The sequence below is a fragment of the Rousettus aegyptiacus genome, unplaced genomic scaffold, assembly GCF_014176215.1.
Source record: "Rousettus aegyptiacus isolate mRouAeg1 unplaced genomic scaffold, mRouAeg1.p scaffold_m13_p_1, whole genome shotgun sequence".
Lineage (NCBI taxonomy): Eukaryota > Metazoa > Chordata > Mammalia > Chiroptera > Pteropodidae > Rousettus > Rousettus aegyptiacus.
The window spans coordinates 32,031,123-32,054,557 of NW_023416284.1; the positions used below are offsets into that span (position 1 = coordinate 32,031,123).

The following is a 23,435-nucleotide window of genomic DNA, read 5'->3' on the forward strand; positions in this document are numbered from 1 at the left end:
CTACAAGCCGATCAGGCCACCAAGCTCCAAATAATCCTCAAATAGAGTCCCTATTTAAAGCTATAAAATACAGTAAAAGCTGCTCTTCAAAAATATAGAAGAACTTGGTATTTGTTATTAACTTGAGAGAGACAAACATCCCATTAAATTGGGGGTAGGGAGGACAGAGGCGTGGTAATAAGCACGCAGTGTTTTAGAAAACGGGCAGTTGAACAAGAAACCCAATGCGAGTCTGTCTTCGCAAGTGAAGATAGCCCTGAAGAGTTCACAGTACACAGTTAAAAAGAAAGAGGCGCTGTCTTGACTCCCATTTTACATATAATCGTGCTGGATAATTAAAAGAATCTGTCAGAGTTTAATTTGGTGTGGGTTTGTTAGCTACGATGAAATTCTGAAAGGCTAAACATAAAATGTTTTACAAAGGTTTGGTCTTGTTTTAAAAATATCTATATGCAAGTTTAAAGTTTTCATCTGTTCAAAAATCCTGTAAAGTCTTATGTTTGCATTAAAAACAGACAAGACACAAAGAAGACACGCACATTGCATTCTCTGGCCTACGGTGTTTTGTTTTATAAAACTCAGGGCACACAAAATTCTCAAGTTTCAAGGACTGTATCCAGCCAGGGCACACAAAATTCTCAAGTTTCAAGGACTGTATCCAGCCAAGACAACAAAAAAGAAAGCCCCGCTGTGGTATGGCAGAAAGAAATCAGGAAAACTAGTTCGAAGCCTGGCTCTGTAACTAATACACTAGGTGCCCAATCACATCCTCTCCATTTTCTTTTCTGTAAAACCTAAGGACTAGACTAGAACCTCAACAGGTCCCCTGCTGCTGGCCAGCCACAGGAACTTCCAGGTCTCTTTCTCTTCTATGTAGTGCAGATAAGAGCAAATGATCTAATCCCCCCAGGTGGGCACACAGGAAGAAGAAATGTCCTGCCGAGCCCTTCCAGTGTGGGGAAGAAGGAAACGCTAGCCAGGTTTCAGTGGGCGGCCTCGCTCTCACCCCCACTGCCTCAGCGGCCTTCGCACAGGTCACACAGGGCGAGGGCACAGATGAAACTAGGAACCTCCGCCTGCTAGCTCACTGTCTAGCTGCCCTGAGAGGCTTCGCCAGGCTAATTCCAGGGTACTACGTGGCACCAGCATAAAGTCACAGAGGGGCAAACCATGGGGGGAGGGGAGATGGTAAGCCTGTCATGAAAACACAAAAGTTAAATTTTAAACTTGTCTGCTCCTTACCTGTGTGCTTGTTCCTCCAAGTCACTCCTTTCCACAGAGGGTGGTACCCACAACTGAGAAAGCCGTTCTCTCAGCAACCCGTAGCCACCGCAGTCCTTAAAGGCTGCCTCTGTTTAATGAGTGCCTACTAAGTGCTAGACACGTTTCCATAGTACCCTGCTAAATAACAGGGCTGGCAAGGTGATTACTATCTCCATGCTACAGATGAGCACCTGAAACTCAGAGAACTGAAGTAATTTCTCTACTTATATCTTCTAAGTAGCAAAGTCACAGCTTGAACCCAGACTGTCTGGCTTCAAAGCCTATTCAACACTTCCTCCTTGATACTTAAGGAAGTGACATCGAGGTTGTATAACCACATTCTCTCATAGGGCAGGACTCTATTCGAGAATATCCCTGACCTGCTTGCCACCTCTGGTGACAGGGAGCTCATCACCAAGCTGGACTCCCTTTCCACTGCTCACCTGCCCTCTGCTATTATTACATTGCTCCCACCGAGCCCCATGAATTCCATTCTCTGAACCTAACTCTGCTTTCTGGACCCCGAAGAGCAGGTCTGATCTTTTCTCTGCCGGGGCAAACCCTAGACATTGAAAACTACTGAAATATCATCCCATGCAAACCTTTTCCTCTCCTGCTTATATATTTAACTGTCCTGTCCTAGCCTATGTCTTGTCAGTGAGCTCAGAAGAAAAAGTAGTTATTGTGTAGTTACAAGAAACAAAAACAAGCCTAGATTTGAGACCCAAAAAGTCTCCCTCCCCATTTGATTTCCAGGACACCTATCTCTCTTGGTTATCTCCTGATTTCGCTTCTTCCCAGTGACCTTTCTGGGGGCCCTATTACTTTGCTGAGCTCTTTAAAGGTAGTGTGTTCTGAAGAATTCTCCCCTGCATGCTTCTCCCACTCGGCACCCTCTCCCACTGTGACCTCATCCCTCCCCTGGCTAATGACTTCCACATTGAGACCTTTGGCTCAGTTTCACAGTGCTCTCCTAAAACTCAGACCACATGCCTAAGTACTCTCCTGGAGTATCTGTCCAGATGTCCTGTGCGCTCCTAAGATTCAACATGTCTCCATTTAGACTCATCACCTCCCCCTCTAAGCAACTGCTCCTCTTGAGCTGGAGGGTGAGAGCCCAGATCACCACATCATCAGCACACACATCACCACAACCTGTTGGTTCCTAAGTCCCATGGGTTCACCTTCCTTAAGACATCTCAGATCCATCACGACCATTCCTACCTTGATGTGGGTATCGTCCTTTTTGACTGAGCTGGCTCAGACTTCTCCACAAGCCTTGTGCATGTGGAAAGGCTTCGCCCACTGCCTGGCAGGCACCTACTGCACCTACTAAACAATTGTTTGAGTAGCTCCTTTCTCCTGGGATAACAAAAAGCCCCGTCTCGATAAGGCTGTAAGTAGAGTATGATAGAGTATGAGTGCTAGGAACCTGGTGAGTACTTAATGAATATTTAGAAAATAAGTCCTTTAAAGTAAAAAACAATGTCTATTCTTCCTCCTGGATTTCCCTAGGATAACCCAGTATCTGCGGAACTTAAATGAACCAGAGAAAACTTCTTTAGGGTAAGCATGCCTTTCTGGTAAGCATTTTAAAATAAAGAGCACACACATCTTCTCTCTACAAGGAGTTTAAAAGACAAAGTAAGAAGGCATTGTGGAAAGGGAATTAATTTCGGAGTGAAAGATCTAAATTTGAATTCCTCATGTTTGGTGTGTTTTTAAAAATAAAAGCTAGTATGTTCTTGAATAACAAAACACCATGAAAAAGGGCAAGACCTAAGCCTGCCTGGGGCATTTTTTTCCTTTCATCCTGTGAACCAGAGCTCCGAGGTACTGTTACACATACCCATTTAGTTATAACAAATATGTGGTTTTTGAACAAGACAAATCGACCACACTGAACCTTCAACGGTTAACATTTTAGTAGAATCTGCAACAGATGACAGCAGGCAAGTTCCAATCTTTGCTCCAACATATATCAGTAGAACATGTCAAAACCTAAATTAAAAGTTTTTACTCGCTTTAAAAAAAATAAATCCTTTTGTTGGCAGTCTCCCACTGATGACATGCAACAATCTTTGCATATGAAATTGGCTAGTCCCCTGCTTCGCCTCTAACTTTGTAGACATTCCAAAGCATTTCTGGAGCAAGTGATCTATTTGGACCAACAATGACAAGCTGGGACCTGAGCCCTGAATGAGCTAGAATTACCAAAGCGAGAAGAACGTGGCTTTGGAAGCTATTTCTCTCAAGTGTGGGGTTTCATCTAGTCAAGGGAGTGATAAAGAATGTTGACTTTTTCCAGATGAACAAAGTTGAATGACACCTCAAAATCTCACCGCATGTTTATGTTCTAAAAAACAAGTTGCTGCTAAAGAGGTTCCCGCCCCCCTCCCCAATTTCTCTCCCCAAGCCTAAAATATGCACCTGTCTTCCCAAAGTTCCCGAGTTCGACATGGGCTAACCGGTGCGGACTGCGTGCTGGGCATCGCGGATACAGAGACGAGGAAGGCAGGCCTTGTCCTGGAGGACTTCACTGTCTGGTAGGAAGACAGGTACATTCACGACTAACCAAAACAAGACACGAAATGCTAAGATCCATAAGTAAGGAACGAGCAAAGTAAAAGGAGAGCTCTGGGGAGGGACAGTCTTCCTTGGGGGACGGAGGGCAGACTAGGGAACACCTGAGGCATGTATTTTGTCCATTCTTCTATCACAGCCCTCAGCTCGCTGGACCACAACATGTCGCACATCCGCCTTCCCCACTGGAAGGTGAGCTCCGTGGGCAGAGAACCCATGTCAAACAATGATTAATCCATCCCGGTTGGCTCAAAGGAGAGCCTGAGGGTGTGTTCTTAAGATGGCATAACGTACTGAAGATCCAGGGGAAGCTAAAAGGGTGGGTAGAGCTGGGGAAGTGAGGTGGGGCTGGGGCCACTGTGGAGGTTGGGCTAAGAACCTGCAGTTTTACTCAGTAGGCAACAGGGAGCTGCAGAAGGTTCTAAAGAGAGCAGTGAATTGACTAAGACTGTGCTTTAGAAGATTATTCTGACAGCAATTTGGAAGACAGACTGGAAACAGGGTGATCAACTGGTTTAGAGGAGTAAAAGCTGGTGCTGGCCTGAATGCAAGCAGTGGTAGTGGAGCTGGTCAGGAAAGACTGCAAAGCCCACCTGGAATCGGTCCCTTCGCTGTGCTCCCCGAGTGTTGGCTTCTCCCTCTGTTTAGCACTTACGTTGGGCCCTCAGACTACATCCTCCCTGAAGGTGATGCCAATTCTTCTTCATCACTCTGCCCCACACAGAAACCCTCCACACGAGGGCCTGGAGAGTTAGCTCATCTTCCCTGGGTCGTACGTCACTTCGATCCCAGTACCTCAGACATGTTGGTGCACTTGTGTGTTCGCTTATTACAGCCCTGGGCCTGGCATAGGAACGAGTAAGGGGACACTTGACAACAAAGGGAATTCAACACATCTAAATAATAATAATACCGCATAGGTGCCTGGATAGAACAGCACAGAATTTTAAGACTCTGAGCCTGGAGAAACTAGTTTTGACCCAGTAAAAGTATACACAAAATTCAATACTGTGAACCCCAGCAGCAGGGTGGATTGCAGTTACATAATGGTGAGCTCCCCTAATGGGTAGCTCTCACTTTCACAATCTGTTTGGCAAATAAATGCGAGTAAGGAAAAGACCACAGTCTGAAGGCAGGCCAAGTCCTGAGTTACGTGGACTCTCCATGGCGGATGGGAGCTCCCTTGAGCTCTCCTCAGGGAAATGACAACTGACAGGGGCAGGGCAAGGGGTGTGCGCTGCGAGGGGCAGGCTGGTGAGAGAGGAAGAGAAAGAGCAGAACAGGCTTGAAAACTCAGAGACGAAAACTGTTCTCTGGCTTGAAACTTGCCTCAAACTGCAAGCTTCGAGGACAGTTCTTCCATTTCCTTTCACTCTTTTCAAACACGTTGTGGCTGACAGAAACATCAGCTACTCTACAAAGGAGGTTGCCAAGTGGGGGCCTGGCTCGGTAAGACCTGGGTTCCGAGCCCGGCTTTGCCATTTACTGGCTGTGCGCTGCAAGCAAGTCTCTGAGCTTCAGTGTTCTCATCTATAAAATGGAAATAATAACAGCGACAATCTCTGCTAACGGAGTCACAGGGAGAAATGACAGAGATAATGCACAGGCACACAGCAAGACTGTGAATAAAGGTGTGTCTGTTTTCCCTGAACTGAAATCCCAATTTGGCGGGAAAAGGTCTATACCCCAGGGTCTGACACACACTAAAATTAAGGTTTAAACGACCATGGGCTCGCAAAATGAGAAGCCCCAGGGCAGTTGGCTTTGACCTTTCTTGAGAACAAGGAGAGGTCCACCTGAAGGTGATTCTGGGTTGGCCCCAGCAAATACTCAGTAAAGTAATACACTTCTCACCAAAAGCCACACCGTGGCCCTGACACCACACTATCGGTGCCAGACAGGGATTCATTTATCATGGCAAATTCACAAACATAAAGCCATCTCTGCCCCCCCCCTTGAGGGCTCACATCCTCACATTTGGTGCCACAACACAGTGGTATTTACATCTAGGCGATGGCAGAAGATGAGCTCTTTAAGATGATGTCACTGCAAGCCAATTCTCAGAGCTCCCACATTTGAGTCAGATGGGGTTTCAGGACACGCAGGAGAGTTCTCCCTGGGTAAATGGAGTCCTAAACCCACCCTGGCCCTTCCAGTCAGGTCTGTAGCCAGGGCAGCGGCTCCGATTTAAAAATTAACCAGCTGACTGGAATTCAAAATGTGGTCTAACTTATCTCAAGTTGTTCCTTTCCTTCTCCTCTCAATGAAAAAACAAAAAACAAAAACAAAAACAGAAAAACAGGAGAGGTGGGGGAGAGCGCTTCACAACTCACTTTGCTCCAACTGGCCCACGCTTCTTCTCTGGATATACTCTGCCAGTTTCCAGATGTTGCCTACACTGTTGCTGTTCTTGTTTTTTAAAATAACCCCAGAGATTTATCAACATTCCAACTTAAAGGATAAATTGTCTATATTTCAAGATTCATGGTCCTCAGACCAAGAACTACACGTCTTACTTAGGAGGACTTCCACTGATTTTTAAATCAGTCACTGGGGGCTGCCATCTGCCTAAGCAGCCTCTGAGCAGTGCTTGAAGAGCCAAGCACGGTGTTTGTGTTTGTTGAATGAACAAATGGGTGAATGGACAATCTCTACAGGAAAACAGCCATTACACACTAGACATACACACCACTGACTCCTTACACACATCACTTCCTCTCTCCTAAGACCCTTCCAGATCTAGGAGTACAATGCAATCATCAAAAAGCATGCTTCCTTTTCTTCTAGCCAAAGGGAAGCTAAAGTTACAATCTAGTTACAACTTCCTCAGGTCTATACTCTGGGGGAATTAACTCCTAATCCTTTTCCTTGTGTAATTAAAAGTAAGCAAACAAACAAAATAAAAGCTAATCAGCCACAAAGGTTTCCCTTTTCTACATACTTCTCATTCTGTTTTTCTGGCCCGTGGGCCCCAGGACTTGTCCAGGATGTGGAGAGGACAGTCTGCCGAAAAGGGTCCCGGGTGCTGATCAGTTTCTAGTTCTTTCACTCAATTCCTGCAAACTTGCTTTCCAGAGGCAACATGAGGTGCTGGAAAGGAACAAGTCATGAGCCAGAGCTCTAATCTACCGCTCATTTGCAATGGTACCCTGGGCGAGTCACTCCTCTGTTTCTCGCCAGTTTCCTAATTTAAATATATGCTAGATTGCTCTGTTAGGCTAAGTGTGAAGTTGGAAAAAAAAAAAAAAGAGAGAGAGATCTCAAAAGTACAAAATACCAGCAATATCTTCATTCATTTCCTAACCCCAGGTCTTCCCTTCCAAGTGGAAGGCAGCATGGCTCACTGTCTCTGCCTACTCTAAAGGTACATGCTCCTTACCAGCAGAAGCTAAAACGCTGCTCCCCCAAACGGAAGTAATACTTCCCTTTTCCTCTTATGTCCATACCCAAGACACCTACAATAAGCTGGGAAAGAGTGTCCACTGCCTTCACTTTACAAAAGAAAAGGTACTTCAGGATGGCAGAAAGAACTTGGTGTAGGAGGCTGAAGGTGGGGAGAGGTTCTTTTCCTCTCACCAGCTGAATCTCAGGCTCCTCTTCTGTCAAATGGGAATGAGACCACCTGCTTGGCTTATTTTTCAGGGCCCTGGAAAAGCAGGAATGGGACGTCTGGTCTTATCCTGACCTAGAAACTCTTTTCGGGCCCTCAGCTTTCATTCAGAGAGCCTTCTGGGAGATTCAAAAGTGGAAGCTGAGGGTGGTTGCTGCGGGCCACCACTTGGCCGGGGAGAGGCCAGAGAGAGTGATGCCCAGTAATCAAGGCCTCCTCACCCCGTCCAATGATGGCCTGGATGGGACAAGTATGTCACAGCTTCTCTCTGTGAAGAGGGACTCCCACCTAGAAGAGTCTGACAATATCTGCCGTGCCTCCTCACTCCCAGGAGGTATCAAAAGGGCCTTAAAGGGAGAGAGATGGATAGCTATAGAAACTTAAGAGACCTACAGACCAGAGAGAAGGAACTGGATGAGAGGTAAAGAGAAGGTGAGATAGAGAAAAGTACAAACAGGCAGGGAGAGAAAGGGAGAGCAGCGCCAAGATCCGGCAGAACAGACTGAAACAGAAAGAGGAGGACAGACACAGAAAGAGAGATGGAGACAGACTGACAGCGCGGGAGTGTCGGGGAGGCGGGGAAGACAAAAGGGACCATCCGGTATTTTTAACTGGTCTGGCCTTTTAGAGACACCCCGTCCCCCAAAGAACAGCCTAAGGTGCGGGAGGAGGAGGCCGGCGCAAGCAGTGGCTTTCCCCGGCCCCCTCTGCCCCAGAGCCAGGCCCCCTGCCCGGGTCCCAGCCCCCGCCCAGGTCCCACCGTCCCCCCCTGACCCGCTCGCTCACCTGCCAGCGCCAGGATCTGGGCCTTGTGGAGCAGCAGCGCTCCCCAGTCGCGGGGGGCGCGCGGGGGGCTCTCGGGCCCGGCGCCCAGCTCCTCTGGGCCCCGGTACACGGCGTACACCTTCTGGTTGTCAAAATCCAGCCGCGAACGGGGACTGAAGTCGCGCACGCACGACACGGGCAGCGCGTAGCAGACGTTGTCCTCCAGGAACCGCACAAAGGCGTACATGGTGGGCGCCGGGGGCGGGCCCCGGTTGGGCCGGTGAGCCCGCGGGGCGGGCGCGGAGGTGGGGACCCGGCGGGGGGCGCGAGCCTCGCGGCCGGGCCGGTGGGGGGGCGGGGGCGGCTCCCCGGCCCCGGGGTCCCCCCACTGTTATTGTTCCTGAAAGCACCGCTCTGCCAATCGGCTGCTCTGGCCTGGGCGCGGAAAAGAGAGGGAGGGGAAAGGGGGGCGGGGGGCGGACGAAGGGGGTTTGGAAGCGCACCGCCACTTGCAAAGTCAGACCCGAGCAATCACAGCCGGAGTGCGTTTCGAGTTGGGAGGGGAGAGGGCAGAGCGACTGAATTGCAATAATAATGATAATAATAACAATAGCATTGCAGGGGGAAAAAATGCATTGACTACAAGTCGCGCTGCAGGCGGGACTATATTACTACAACAATCGCGCTGCAAAACAAAATTGCTTTGCAACAAAACTGCATTGCAAAGGCGTGGAGAGAGTGTGAGAGAATGAATGTGTGTGAATGAGTGGGTGGGTGGGGGGCGATCTTGTTTGGATCCGTAACTGTAAACTTGCACTTCCAAGTGATCAGAATTTCGAAGTGTTTCAAATCATTTTAGTCACTCCTCTCGGCCCCTTTAGTTCTCTTTTCTTTTCTTTTCTTTTCTTTTCTTTTCTTTTCTTTTCTTTTCTTTTCTTTTCTTTTCTTTTCTTTTCTTCTTTTTTTCTTTTCTTTTGCAAAACTGCCTGCTTCTGCTGTGGGAGGGTCCTTCAGCCAGAAACGTTCCCCGAGAGCTGCCAAACTAGTTCTGAACAGAACTGGGTCTTATCTGCGATTTCCAGTTGTACCAGCCGGCTGGGCTGGTGGAAGGTCGAGGGCTGATCTGAGCCAGAGCAGCGGTGGCACCTCTCTCCCCTGCAGTCTGCCTCCACTGGAGCGCCCCTCCACAGCATGCCTCTTTCTGAACTGGGACCCGCTGGAATGAAGTGGGAAGGGAAGGAGTGTTCTGAGGAAGTCAAGCGGAGGGCTGGCTGGGCATTTCTGGAGCATCTTGAAGAGTTCGGGGACTCTGGAATAGCAAGCAGTCTTGGCTCTGTCCCTGATATGGTAGGCAGAAGAGATCCTGGAGGGTTTTGGGTCCGCCCAGTCAGGCCATGAACACCAGCTGAAAGAGGGCCAACTGGGCTCTGCATTCAGAGGAACCCCATTCCACATCACAGAGGGCGGGCACCCTTCATACTGACGCCACTGAGAGGGTGGGCTTTGTATCAAATATGGCTGCTTATATCCCCACTGCCTAGCACAGACTTGGCACTTGGTAATGACACAATTAATTCTGAGTGAAGAATAAAATAAAAATCTACATTCACCCAGTCATCCAGTCATTCATTCATTTATTCAAGCAAGCAATGTTCATTGGGTAGGCACCACAGATTCCGGACTAGGTACTGGTAGCAGAGATGAACAGCCAGGACAAACACCCGTATTCCTTGCAAGTATTAGGTATCAGAACTTGAGTCTCTGTGTTGGATTCCTATGCCAAAATTAGGTCACTATATGACAAACACACCTTCCTGTCCTCAAAACCCTTACAATCTGATCCGGGAGTATTTAAAAAGTGTAAGTTATTATGTTATAATGAGAAGAATGTTCTCATAGAGGAATACTTAATTGAGGTGACAGACTCAATTAAATGTTCTATTTTTAAAAATTCATTTTAATAAACTCAATCTGTAAGAAAAACAAAGGCACTAAAATGTTGTTTTTTAGTAGTGGGAGATGATTTTGTTTTCCTTTGTGTTTTACATTTGTATTTAACTATTTTCAGTAAGCAGGTATTACTTTATAATCAGAAAGCATTAAACATCATTTTTTTTTTTAAAGCATGGTTCTCATATTTCAGATAAGCTACACTAATGATGCAGTAGATAAACCAAACCACCAAGTTATTTTCTGTGATTTGGGGAATATTTTATATAGGCGAACCCCATCATCCTACATCTCCCAGATCTAATGTACAGGTCAGGCAAAATTCCCTTAAACCAAGCCTCTGGTATATATGCGGTGACAGCCAGACATGCCCATGAGTTGTTCCGATGCAGGTGTTGGTCTTACATTGCCCCGCACACATGTGGGAAAAAAGAGGAATAACTCTGAGTTGTTCTAGCAGATTTACCTTCATGATTATAATTTCTTTGGACTAATCTTAAGTGACTTTTTATTTTAAGAATACATTCCTATGGTTGTCAAGGGGAAGTAATGTGTAGCAAGACTTCTGATAATTCATGAGATGGATCATGCACAGTTGGCCATATTTGATGAAAGTCCATGAAGCTTCAAACTATGTTTGCAAAATAATTTAAAGTAGCACCATGGCCGACTGCCTATCCCATCCACATGAGGGGAACCCCAAAATATCTTATTAGTCTCATCTCTTACCACCTTCCTGGACACAGTACACTCCATAAAACTACTTGACGTTTCCCAAGATAGCATGTTTTATGAGGTCTCAAGCCTTTGTGCTTGCTCTGCCCTCATCCTCGGAAGTTCTTCCCCCTGGAGTGCACGGTGACCTCGACTTCCCCTGAAGACCAGCTCAAATGTCATCTCTTTTGTGAAGCCTTCTTTAACCACCGACTCTCCTCACACGCAGGCAGTCTCTTTCTACTACTTTGTCCTAGCCCCTTTTATCGTCTCTCATTAGAATGAGCTCTTTGAGGGGTGACAAAAAGGCTGAGTAACCTCAGCATCCCAGGTCCCTAGCACAGGGCTGGGGAGTAAATGCTTATAGAACAAATGCCTTAAAGAAAGACATGGAACATGAATAGCAAACCTCTTGTAAAGTTTTTCTGAAAATTCATCCCTTCTTTTCAGAGTTGGAGCTGAATCTCAACTCTGTCTTTCCCATTCCCAGTAACCAAAGGGCAGGACACTCCTTGTAAAATAGACACATTCATGAACATATTAAAGACCACTGCACCCACAAGTTCAAACAAGTTCCCCATCCAAATCGGTGTAAATAATTCTCATACGGGGGAAGTTCCACGTCTCAAGAACCCAGAAAGAAGAAATGAACAATGACATGTATGCCAATAGTGTAAACACAGACTCGAATAAATTTTGCATTTAGATGCAGAGAATGGACTCTAGAGAAGATATGGCAGGTACAGGATACTCAAAGAAACACTCTTGGGCAGCTTAAGAGCTACTGAAAGACACCCAGACTTTCTGCTTCCTGTGTGACTCTCACAGTTTTTCTTTTAACACAGCTTCATCAAGAACCTACTAAGTGCTTCCTCTGTCCTAGTGAAAACTGAGTCAGAGTACCTCTTTAACCCAGATTACCACAGGCCTAGGCTTTACACATACCAGAAACTCAAGATGTTGATGATTCATTGACTGGAAAGTAAAGACAGTTCTGAAGTACAGATTTCAGAGGTGGTTAAAAATGTTAAAATTCAACCAAATCACTGTTGAATCCTCTCTTCAATATCTCTGCCAAATGGTAATCCAGATATCTCTTATCCAGCTCTAAGGTCAGGAAGTTTACTACTACCCCTTAACTTTGGGACACTACTGACTATCAGAAAGGTCTTTCTTACATATAATGAGGCAGAATCTTGTACCTTGTAGCTGCTTTGCCAGGTTTACCACCAAGAGTCTCATGTCAGCCCTTTAGATAAGGAAAAATTTTGGATCCTATCTCCTTAGGATCTTGTCTGTCTTCTGTCCAGACTTCTTTCACCTGTCTCTGCTCATATAACCTGGGTTCAGTGATGATAACTGTGGTACCTACTTTTCCTCCAAAGTGTGCTATGAAACTTGCACACCAGGCACCAAGTATCTATGATCTCAATTGATGTCACACCAAACCCTTGAAGTAGGTCTTACTAACCTCATTGTAGAGTTAAGAAAATTGAGATTTATGACAAAGCAGTTCAGCTCTGTAAAGTATTAGAAGGTTTGGGGTCATATCTGCATTTTAGACGTTTAGACTAGAAGGAATGTGGGAGAAGGTTTAGAGGGGAGACTACAGTGGGGAGTGGGAGCCCAATGACGAGGCTGATTGTCCTCTTCCTGCCCCTCCCCAACTCTCTCCTTCTGCGGGCCAACTGTGCTTTGCCTCTCATCCAAGTCATTCTAATGGAGCAGAAAATGTACACATCTGGGGCAGCTTTGCAACTGCACTTCCATTGTGCTTTCCTGTTGCGCTTTGCAGCGCCTTGGGTTAATGTCAGGCTCCTTCGGTTTAGCCAGCTGAAGCATGTTTCAGTGGCAGCTGCAGGACTTGTGTTTCATATTAGGGCATGGACTCCTCAATGTACTCGCAGAACTATTTTAAGGAGACCTGGATTCTGTGAATTTTTAAAACAACTGGAGCGTGTCGTTTCAACCTCTGCACTAATGATTGACCACATTTTTTTTCATGAATTACCTTTTTCCTGTGATATTTAATTTGACTTTTCAAGTATATGCTCTTTAAATTATTATTTTTTTTTTACAAGTTTGCTCAAAAAAGTAACTTGCTGAGTTATGAGCTCCGGGCCACTTTCTTCTCAGGTTGATTTAAAGAAAAAAATGCTGATACATGGTCAGGAGGATGTAGACCTGTTGGGAGGCCTATGGTGGACATTACCCTGAGCTGGGTGGGTGCTATAGCCTCAAAGCAAGGTATCAACCCCGTGCATCCATGTAGATCCCTGATCGTGAGGTCCAGCTGAGTTTGGTTGTGGGGTTTGAGGCAGGGGAAGAGAGGGGTAAAGAAAGAGAAGAGTTGCATGTTGAACACAGGCTCAGAGGCTGGTGAACATTGCCTGGAGTTAGAGAGAATGCCAATTTGTCATACAGGGGACAGCTTGGAGGGCTAAAGAAATGTGGGCTTTGAACTCAGACTAGGGGTTAAGTCCTGACTTTCCCACATCTTTGCTATGACTTAAGGCAAGACAGTTCACCTCCCTGAGCCTCAGTTTTCTTATCTATGAAATGAGGCTATTGAGACATGTCTTCTAAAGGGGTTGTGAGAAGCAGGGCAGGAGATTTTGACCCGCTCTGTGTATCAGGATCACTTGGAACTTAAACATTCCCACTCTATTGTGTACCTCTGAGTTGGAAGATTTTAAAGTAACATGCTAGTCATATAGGAAATGTTTGACAAGTCATAGATATTATTATTTTCAAGGAAAATACAAAGGACTCTGAAACATCTATGTAACCTCTCTGAGGCACAATTTCATCATCTGAATATAACATACCAATGTGAAAAGAAGATAGTATATTTTAATCTTAGGCCCTGGATTCAAATCCTGGCCTAATACATAAGGCCAATCCTTATTAAGTGTATGGTCACAGACAAGTTTCTTAATGTTTCCAAGCCTCACTTTCCACATGAGAATATTAATACATACAACTTTATAGCGTTGTTATAAGGATTAAATAAGATAATCCATGTAAAATGCTTAGGACAGTGTCTAAACACGGCGAATTCTCAATAAATGATAGTTGCTACTATTATTATTATCATGATTATTATTATAGTTATTATTAGGAGAGTTCTTATACCTATGCTAAGAGTAGGGTACCCAATAAATATTTATTGAATAAAATTGAATATAATGAGCTGATTAACATTGATAATTATCTAACAAGCACCCCAGAATGCTCCCAGGAAAGTGATGTTTCCTTTCAACCAGAGCCTGTGGGCACACGTTAAAGTCACCAAAGAAGCTCACATCTTGCACATTCAAAAACCTCTCAGGCTACTGGCCTTTCCAAAACCTGCAGCAGACAATTCCAAGATACCGTGTTTGGGGCCATTCACTCTTTCAAACTGACTTTGTTGAGTATTTTCTCAGAAGAAATAAAAACCTGTATGTATTATATAAAATATAAAATGTAAATATAAATACAAAATATAAATACAGAAGCACTCATAACAATCAGAATCTTGTGCATGGGCATCTTGGCTTGACATTCGGATCAAGAAGACCATGGTCAAGTGCAACCAATCATATCTCAGCTATGTTATGATTTCACGTGGGTCACACAAAGGAGTTTAGATACATGAATGATCTGAATCCAGGCATTTTCCTCTAGGAGCAGTATGGAAGTCTGTCAGTATCCACAGGGGATTGGTTTCAGGACCCCCAGGGGATATCAAAATCTGCAGATGCTCAAGTCCCCTATTTAAAATGACATGGAACAATGCATACGATCAGCCCTCCGCATCCGAGGACTCCAACGTGGATTGAAAATATTCTTTTCCATCCTCGGTTGGTTAAATCTATGGAAACCCTCAAATATGAGGGCTGACTGTATATACTCTACATAGAAACAAAAGCAAATGAATTCCCAATGGATGAAGACCAAAAGAAGTTTATGAATAGAAGGTGTGACATGAGAACGACATGTAACATTAATTTTGAAAAAGAAACAAAAAAATCGTCCTACCTTGGAAGAACGCAGCTTGCCTCAATTACATATTTCATCTAGGGGTCTACTAGTTCTAGAAGCTACCCCCTGTTGTTTTTTTAGCTGAACCGTCACTACCTCAGGAAAGTCCTCCCTGTCTTCATCCTCCCATTCCCCTCCATAGGCTAGCTCGGGTCCCTGATACATATTCCCACAGCACCCTATATTATTCTTCATGGAGTTCGTCATGGTATGCAACATATATTTATCCTATTATCATCTATCTCTGCCACTAGATAAAGAAAAGTCCACTAGAAGAGACTTCGTCTGCTTCTCTGCTGTATCCTAGCACCTTGCCTGACACGTGGGAGATGAAACAGACACTTGTGGAAGGAGTCCACGTCTGAAACACAGACCTCGGAGGAGAGAAAAGCCACCAAAGTTGAGGAGGTAGAGGTGTCCCAACAGCTTTCTTTTGTCCTGAGTCTCACCTTCTGCTCATGAGTGTTTCTCTGTTTCTGGTCCCCCACATATCTGGCTCTCACAATTTGGCCCCCAAATCAATAAAAGCCCCTTTTGTAGTTTTCCCTTAGCACCACTAGACAGGTTAACATTTTCAAATGGTTTTCTAAATACGAAGAGAGAACAAAATAGAAATAATTATAGAAAATGCACACAGCAGAAAAATAGTCAAGTTGGAACCCACACAGAGTTGCCACATGCTAATATCAATAGTAATATAATAGGATCAAGAACCTTGGTGACACATCCATGGGCCTCTAAGAAACAAAATGGCGATTCCACCTTATCCTACAAGGCTAATCTTCCTTTTTACCTTGTTGTTGCCTGGAAATCACTGACTCTCCAACGACCTACTCAGAGTGATTGCTGCCTCATTTCAGCATTCTGATGATTTCAACATTGCTTGGGAGGTAACAGGGCAAACTCATTCAAAGACCATTTGCTAGTTCTATGATTTCCATCTCTGCTCATCTCAAGCACCCTGTGGCTCAGAATGTCTGCCCTTGACAGGTCCTCACAAGGTCAGAGTATGACGCACAATGCCATTCAGTCTTTGGCTTTTGTTTGATAACTCCGGGCTGCCATTCTGGGTCAGAGACACAAAAGCGAACATTCACATAGATGGTTAAGTCATCTCAGAAGCACACAGCAAACCATGAACAACTGATTATCTTAAGAATGTCTCCTAACCACACCATAAATTCAGTACAAAATCACAGAGTAATTACTGATTTCTGTGATAGGAACTGTACTGGTTGTTTGACATATGAGTTCCTTTAATCTTTTCAAAACACCTCATAAGGTCAGTATGATGATCTCCATTTTTCTGATGAGGAAACTAAGACTTAAAAGAGGTGACAGAAGCTGTTTATAGTCATGTGAAGACTCGAGCTTGGCTTCTTGATCCAAAGTTCGGGTTTCAAGGGCTATGTGGGTATAGCCCTTACACTTCAGAGTTTCCTGAGGCAACACACAGCTAACCTGTGAGAATTAACCCCTGCTCCGCTTTTCCTAGAAGCTCGGATCTCCACTTAGAAATATGAGAACTAGATCTTATGGGAAAGTCCATATTTATTATTCCAAGCATCCTAAGCTTGAGTATTTTTCTGAGTAATTATTCTGTGAGTACTGATAATTTGACTACATTATCTGGGGTTTCTTAAATCATGTCTTCCTTACTCCAGAGACTGAATTTTTTAAGCATTCAGAGGTTTCCAACTGTTCAAGCAGACTCCTATAGTCTTACATTCTCTGTTGATGTCCAGGAAGTTGGAACCTGTTGGGAATCACCTGCTACAGCATAGCCTGGGGGGAGGCTCCTTTGAGCCAGAACAAAAGAGGACTGGAGAGCTCCAGTCAGATATCTCATCCTCCCCACTTCCTTCCACCATTCTTACCCTACTATTACTTGGAGGAATAAGAATAGGAATAATAGCAGTGAACCTTTGTGGAATGCCTATCTCATGCCAGGCTTTACAGACAGTTTCTCATTTAATCCTCAAAACCATCTTGGGTTGTAGGTACTATTAGTGTTAGCCTCATTTTAAAGTTGAGGAACCAAAGGTATGGCATAAGGATGTTAGGTAACTTGCCCAAGGTCACACAGGAGTAAATGGTGGAGCGAAGATTCAAACTCAGGCTTCTTGGCTCTAGAGCCCCAACCTCAGACTTCTAACCCAATTATGGCTCTCCCTGAGTCTGACTCTCGCTTCAGTGAGGGCTATCTGTGCCATCCTAGAAAGGATGGGGAGATGTTGTGGCATTCATCTTCAAAGGGTCATATGCTGATTCTCTAAGGATGTCCAGATACCCTGATTGGTCCAGGTGAAACCCAGGCACTATATCAAAAAGCACCATTAGAATTCATTGGCATTTTCATCCAATGTTGTAGTGTATGGGAGTGTATTAGATTCAATCCTCGGTATAAAGAAAGCTTCCTTTGATTTACTCAAAACCAGTTTTTTTTTTTTTCATTTAGTAGCAAAATAAGGCTGCCTATTATGCTAATCAAAAAATCCTTCACTTCTAAGTTTTTATATTACAATAGAAAAATGACCCATATATACAATATATAACACATATTCTGTTGAAAGTTCTTTTTCGTATAGTCCTGGTGGTAGGCAAACTGGAGTGCAGAATTTCAAAACCCTATTCCCTTCTTTATGATTAGGCATACCTTTATTATCATGGAAAAGAAATGGCAAGAATAGAGGAAAAAGTGATAATCAGTTAAGGATGAGGCATTTTCTTTCTAAAACATAGGATGGACAGAAGAAAGGCACATGAGGGTAGGTGAGACTCTGGGGGGAGTGGCTCGTCTCTGATCACTGAGCTCTGCTTCTGGCTCTGGGGTCCATTCTGGAGAGGTACCATGGCACAGAAGAGGTTACAAAGCACTACACAAAGTAAAAAGTACAGATGCTTTAAGCTCAGATTTAGGTTCAATTACTGCTCCATTACCAAGGTACTGTGGGTCCTTGGACAAATCTCTGACTCTCAGGTTTTTTAACTCTTCAATAAGGTTTTATAAGGTTGTCACGGGGTCTAACAGAATATGCCTATAAAGTACCTGGCAAGCACAATGCCTCATATACGGCAGGTTCCAAAAACCATCAGCTGTCTTATTCATTGTCATCTTCTGAGAGTCTCTAATTACCTTTTCCTTTTAGGAGGTCATGGGATAATGACAAGGCCAGATGCCCAGAAGCCAGTTATTTCTGAGTGCAGTATTAGCCCTGCTCTACCTGAGTATTACTGTAGAGATGCCATTGCCATCCTTTCCTGGCCAACACTGGGGCAGTATGCCTTGTTTAAGAAAGCTGGGACCTTAGGAAGACCTGTACTTTTATCTTATGAAGTTTTGGGACTTGAAATTGGGGTTTTATTGTTTGCTTTTAAAATTGTGTTCAGACTTTGTATATTTAAAACACGTTTTTGGAATTGTGAAACAGTGATCTCAATCGTAAAAAGGGATAAATTATGTTATGCATTTCTGTTCCCACTTCTGGGTTCTTTTATTTATTTATTTTTTTGTCTCCTTGTTTGAATTTTTCTGTGATGCCCTGCCTTATGTCCTAACTCATCTGGGATACTAGCTGTGAAAATTTGGGCAACATTCTTAACTCCTGTAAGACTGCCTCATTCATTCATTCATTCATTCATTCGTTTACTCGTGGATTATTTGTTGAGGGCTTATTATGTGCCAGAAGTTCTGCTTAATACTTGGGATACAGTGGCGAACCAGACAGACTGAGATTTCTTATATATAAAATGGGAAACTAAACTTAATCTTTTAGGAGTGAATGAGATAACACATGGAAAAGAAAGAGACAAGAGGACTAAAATTTGTTGAGATCCCTACTCTGTCCTTGGTAATGTTGCTAGGTATTTTACATGCAATCCTCACAATAACTTTGGAAAGTAATTGTCGTTTTCTTTATTTTAAAGATGTACCAACTGAAGTTCAGAGGGGGAAAGTGAGGGCTCATGGCATGCTCTAGATTCAAACCTGGTGTGAAGTCCATGCAATTTCCACTTTGCTACGTTACCTCCAGTGGTCCCTGGCATATTGCTAGTTATTCAGTTGCTATGTTAAGTTCCATCACCAACTCCATGCAGACTCTGGGAGGCTGTAATCTTATTCTTGCTAGCTGATGCATCTCATAGTACCAATTGTGGTTTGGGTAGAGTTAGGGGTACTTGAATGGAAAATCCAAATCCTGTTCTCTTGTTCCTTAGGGAACAAGATGCAAAGACTCATGAAAGGTGGGAGATAGGAACATATAGAATAAGTTTATAGGTTTAAACTTGCTGTTGAAATATGCAAACAATTATCAAGAACTTCAAGTCACCAGGGGAAGGACTCTGTGGTCCTCTGGCAGCCAGAATCATCAGCGTAGGAGACAGTTGGGACATGGACTCTTGGCCAGAGGAACATTCTTTCTCTCAAGCCAACCCTTCTCTGCTGCTGTGACCTTTAAAGATGAAATGTTCAAAACTCTATCCCTCTGACTCTTAACCACTCCCCCGGTGGAGGCAGACCTCAACTGCACAAACAACAAGGTACATTTTTCCACTTGAGATGTTCAGTGTCCAAGGAAGGAAGAGTGTGCCAGGAAACATTCACTCGGGGCCTGCATACTTTCACAAAGCTGAAAGCAGAGTAGAACGCGAAATCACCATGCTTAGACTTGGCAAGGGGGCTGCTAAACTGCCCCAGGCTAAGCAAGCTGGACCTAGGCAGCCTTTTCTCTTCCACTTCTCTGTTTGGACAGGTCCCAGCAAGAGCACGTGACAGATTCACCAGCATAGAAGCCAGACAAGCACTGTCCACATGGCTTTAAGTTTTTGAGCAAATCCTTACCTTGCCATGCCAGAGAGTGCTTGTTGCCACTGAGAAAACTTGTGAGGGTTACCAGAATGAAAAGACAGACACAGAAGAAGCAAAGCAGACCTATGCAGGCAAAAAAAAAAAAAAAAAAAAAAAAAAAGGTAAAAGAAAAATATCTGTTCCTTGGCATAGAGAAATTTCATCCTGAAGGCTTTTTTCCCCTCTTTTCTTGGCAATGTAATAAACACCTTAAAATAGAGTTATAAAACGGAAACAGATTCTGTAGAAGCAGGAAACCAAGAATAGTGACTTCAGTTTAATGCCCAAACCTCTCATTCTAGAGATGAGGAAACGGGCCAGAAGGATAATGATTTACCCAAAGTCAGAGTTTGTCTTTGACCAAGTCAGTACTGGAACTCAGCTTCTGATGGGGCTTTTCTCCGCCCTACATTGACATGCTTTCTCTTGATTATAGGCGAAAACCTTCAGTAAAAGGTGATCTCATCCATGCCCATGGCATTAGATAACTTAGTCCTAGAGAAACATGTAATTCATCATTTTCAAGGTTTGGCCTCTTCTAGTTGTGAGGGGGTAGTAAGGGGACCTCCCAAACCTCTCCCCTTATGCGTCACCTTCCCCTTGACATCGCTCTCAATCCTGCTGCCATGTCCACGTGGCCCCCTCTGCACTACCCTTTATTCCCCTCCTCCCATATTACGGGGTGCTGTTGATTCTCTAGCACTCTGGCCAAAGCATGAACCCAGTTAGTTGCAGGGGGCAGGGAGGGGGTGGTGGGGACCGCTTTAAATATATCTGAGGCAGTTTGGATTCCCAAAGAGGCTTGACTGAAACAAAGATGAAAGAAAGGCAGCAGAACGTAGTGGAGTGATCTGAGTTTTGAAACCAGACAAATCTGATTTCAAATCTCAGCTCCACAGCCCATTCACTCTGCAGACTTGAGCAAGTCACTTGACTTCTCTGAAGTTTGGTTTTCTTATCTATGAGGTAGGGAGACCCGCTTACAAGGGTGGTTGATATTGTTAAATGAGAAAGCATACAGAAAGCATCTAGCATAGTGGGCATTGATATACAGGAAGCATTAAAAAAATTGAATTAGAAAGCACAGGTTTATAGTCAATCATTCAAAAAATATTTCCTGGGCCACCTTCTCTGTGCCAGACCTTGTGCTAGGTATTAGAACAGAGACAAACAAGAAATGGGCCTTACCCTGTAGGAAATAGCTTCTTCAAAGGTGTTACGGGTTGAATGGTGTCTCCTCACCACTCCCCCCACCCCCACTTCCCGCACATAAAAAGCTATGTTGAAGTCTTAATGCCTGGTATTTGAAAATGTGACCGCATTTAAAAATAGGGTATCTTACAGATGTTATCAAGTTAAGAGGAGGTCGTTAGGGTGGGCCCTAATCCAATATGACTGATGTCCTTATAAGAAGAGAAAAACATCATGTGAAGACAGAAACACATAGGGATAATGCTACGTGACCGGAGGCAGAGATTGGAGTGCTGCAGCTGTAAGCTAAGGAACACCAAAAGATGGAGAGCCACCACAAGAAACTAGAGAGAGGCAAGGAAGTATTCTACCCAGAGTGTAAGAGGGAGCCCTGGCTCTGCTAAAACTTTGCTTTTGGACTTCTAGCCTCCAAAACAGCAAGAAAATACATTTCTGTTGTTTTAAGCCGCCTAGGTGATGGTACTTTGTTACGGCTGTCCTCAGAAACTGATACAACTGGGGAAGCATTCCAGGGAGCAAATGCAGTAATTGTAACAGAAGAAGTGGAAAAAGAGGGCCAATTGTCTGCAGAAGCAGAGAAATGCAGACTAGTTTTGGAATTTTTAGGAAACTAGAAATGTGTAAGCATGCTGGAGCACAGTGCTGATATTTATCTGTCTTCTAGACCAGAGGTCCCCAATCCCAGGGCTGTGGACCAGTACCAGTCTGTGGCCTGTTAGGAACAGGCGGCACAGCAGGAGGTGAGTGGCCCTTGAGCCAGCGAAGCTTCATCTGGATTTGCAACTCCTTCCCAGCAATAGCATCACTATCTCAGCCCCACCTCAGATCATCAGGCATTAGATTTCCATAGGAGCACGGGTCCCTGGTGCCAAAAAGGTTGGGGGCTGCTGTTCTAGACTTTCTTCTTCACCCTGATATCCCACAGGCACCTCCTACCCAAAATGTCCCAAACTGAACTAGACCTTTCCTTTTACCCTCAGCCATACCTCCTCCTACCTGTTTACCTCCTACCTTCTCTGATGTGGTGAATGGTCCACCACTCACCCATGCAGCCTAGCTAGAGGTGTCAGAGCACCTGTATACGCAGAGCATCTTGAAAATTGACTTCCTTTTTGTCTTGATTTACACAATCATTTCTGAGCTTTACTATCTCTGGCTCTGATGGATCCTTACTTGGCACAAGCTCCCAACTCTCCAGCTGTGTCTCTGGGCCATAATCCTTCCAGCCAAGCCTCTCTGCCAGATAATTAATGATCTGTAAACAAATGCTTAATTGCACCAGGGGAGCACATATTTAAAGAAACTGAGTGATAAAGCAAAGGATCCTTTCTATAACATGAAGACTATTTCCCTCACAAACTCTCCCCCATCCTCAATTTATCACGTAGTCTGGATTTTCATCTCACATATTAAATCTAAAGCTGTTTAACAGCAGGATTCCCCAAATAAAAGAACAGCAACAACAAAAACCTGCCCAAAGGACAGATGGATATTATTCCGAGGTGGAGCCACATCAGGTGCTTTCTGAGACACTCATTTCTCTCTACATCCAGTCCCTTTGGCCTTCAGACTCAAGACTTGGGTACTTGCTAAGAGAAAGGAAATTTTGGTTCCTGGAAAGCAGGAGAAGGAAATAAGGATTTATTAAGGATCTGCCTGGCTCTTTTATTTATGTTCTCTCATTTTCCTCTTTAGGACAACCCAGGAACTGCTACCCACTGTACAAACAAGAAAGTTAAGCATCTTTTCAAGCTAATGGGGAAACAACTGACATGAAGGGTACCTAAATTAAATATAATGAGATTATTGATCTAAGCATACTCTTCAAAGCTATTTAGGTTATCTAGTCAGCTATATTGCCTTTTCAAAGTGGATGTGAAATCCTCAGTCAAAGAGTATGCCCTCTGCCCAGTCATGCCGATTCTCCAAGAGAGGGTGGGCATCCTGAGCTTAGTGGGCAAGAAGCCACAGTGGAAACTTTTCTGTTTGCTGCTGCCTTGGGGCCAGCAGTAGGTGCTGCTGTGGGAGGGGCCAATCCAGCCACATAAGCCCTTAGAGAGGAAGCACCTTGGCACATATCTGAAATTGAGCCTCCTCTAGGGAGTTTGAAAAGGTGGTTTTCATGCAGTTCTTAATGGCCCAGCTGTTCCAGAAAGAGGAAGCACAGCAACATTTTTAGAATAGTTAGTGGGCTGCGACAGAACCCAGAGACTGTACCCACAGAAACTCTCCCTCTGCTCATTTGTTTCAGACAGGACTGTTTGTTCACAGAGGACCTGCCTGGTGCCAGGCCCTGCGCTTGGCACCGGATCGCCCTCTCCCTCTTGGAGGGCCCCTCGTATCTGAGCGTATACATGTTCGAGTCGTCCGCTCATCTCTGCCTCACCTTCAGTTACTTCTGTCCCTCCCCTTCTTCGCAAGCAAAACTTTTTGAAAGGAAGTGCAGTCCATACTTACTGTCAA

At 44.5% G+C, this 23,435-nt stretch overlaps 2 protein-coding genes across 11 annotated transcripts in view; both read right to left on the reverse strand.

The window, feature by feature from the left end:
- BEND5 (BEN domain containing 5) overlaps nucleotides 1-8,604 on the reverse strand; it is a 49,991-nt gene extending 41,387 nt beyond the window's left edge. The window contains exon 1 of one of the 7 annotated variants that reach the window (XM_016151318.2): nucleotides 8,243-8,604. In XM_016151318.2, the coding sequence (XP_016006804.2) occupies nucleotides 8,243-8,468 (226 nt within the window). In that variant the 5' untranslated portion in view covers nucleotides 8,469-8,604. Of the gene's footprint in view, nucleotides 1-1,242; nucleotides 8,151-8,242 lie in introns of those variants that run through there. The other 6 variants (XM_016151324.2, XM_016151327.2, XM_016151326.2 and 3 more) reach the window with 6 other exon arrangements.
- The window catches only part of AGBL4 (ATP/GTP binding protein like 4), a 992,639-nt gene that overhangs the window by 218,651 nt on the left and 750,553 nt on the right, over nucleotides 1-23,435 (reverse strand). The gene's annotated exons all lie outside the window — the stretch shown is intronic.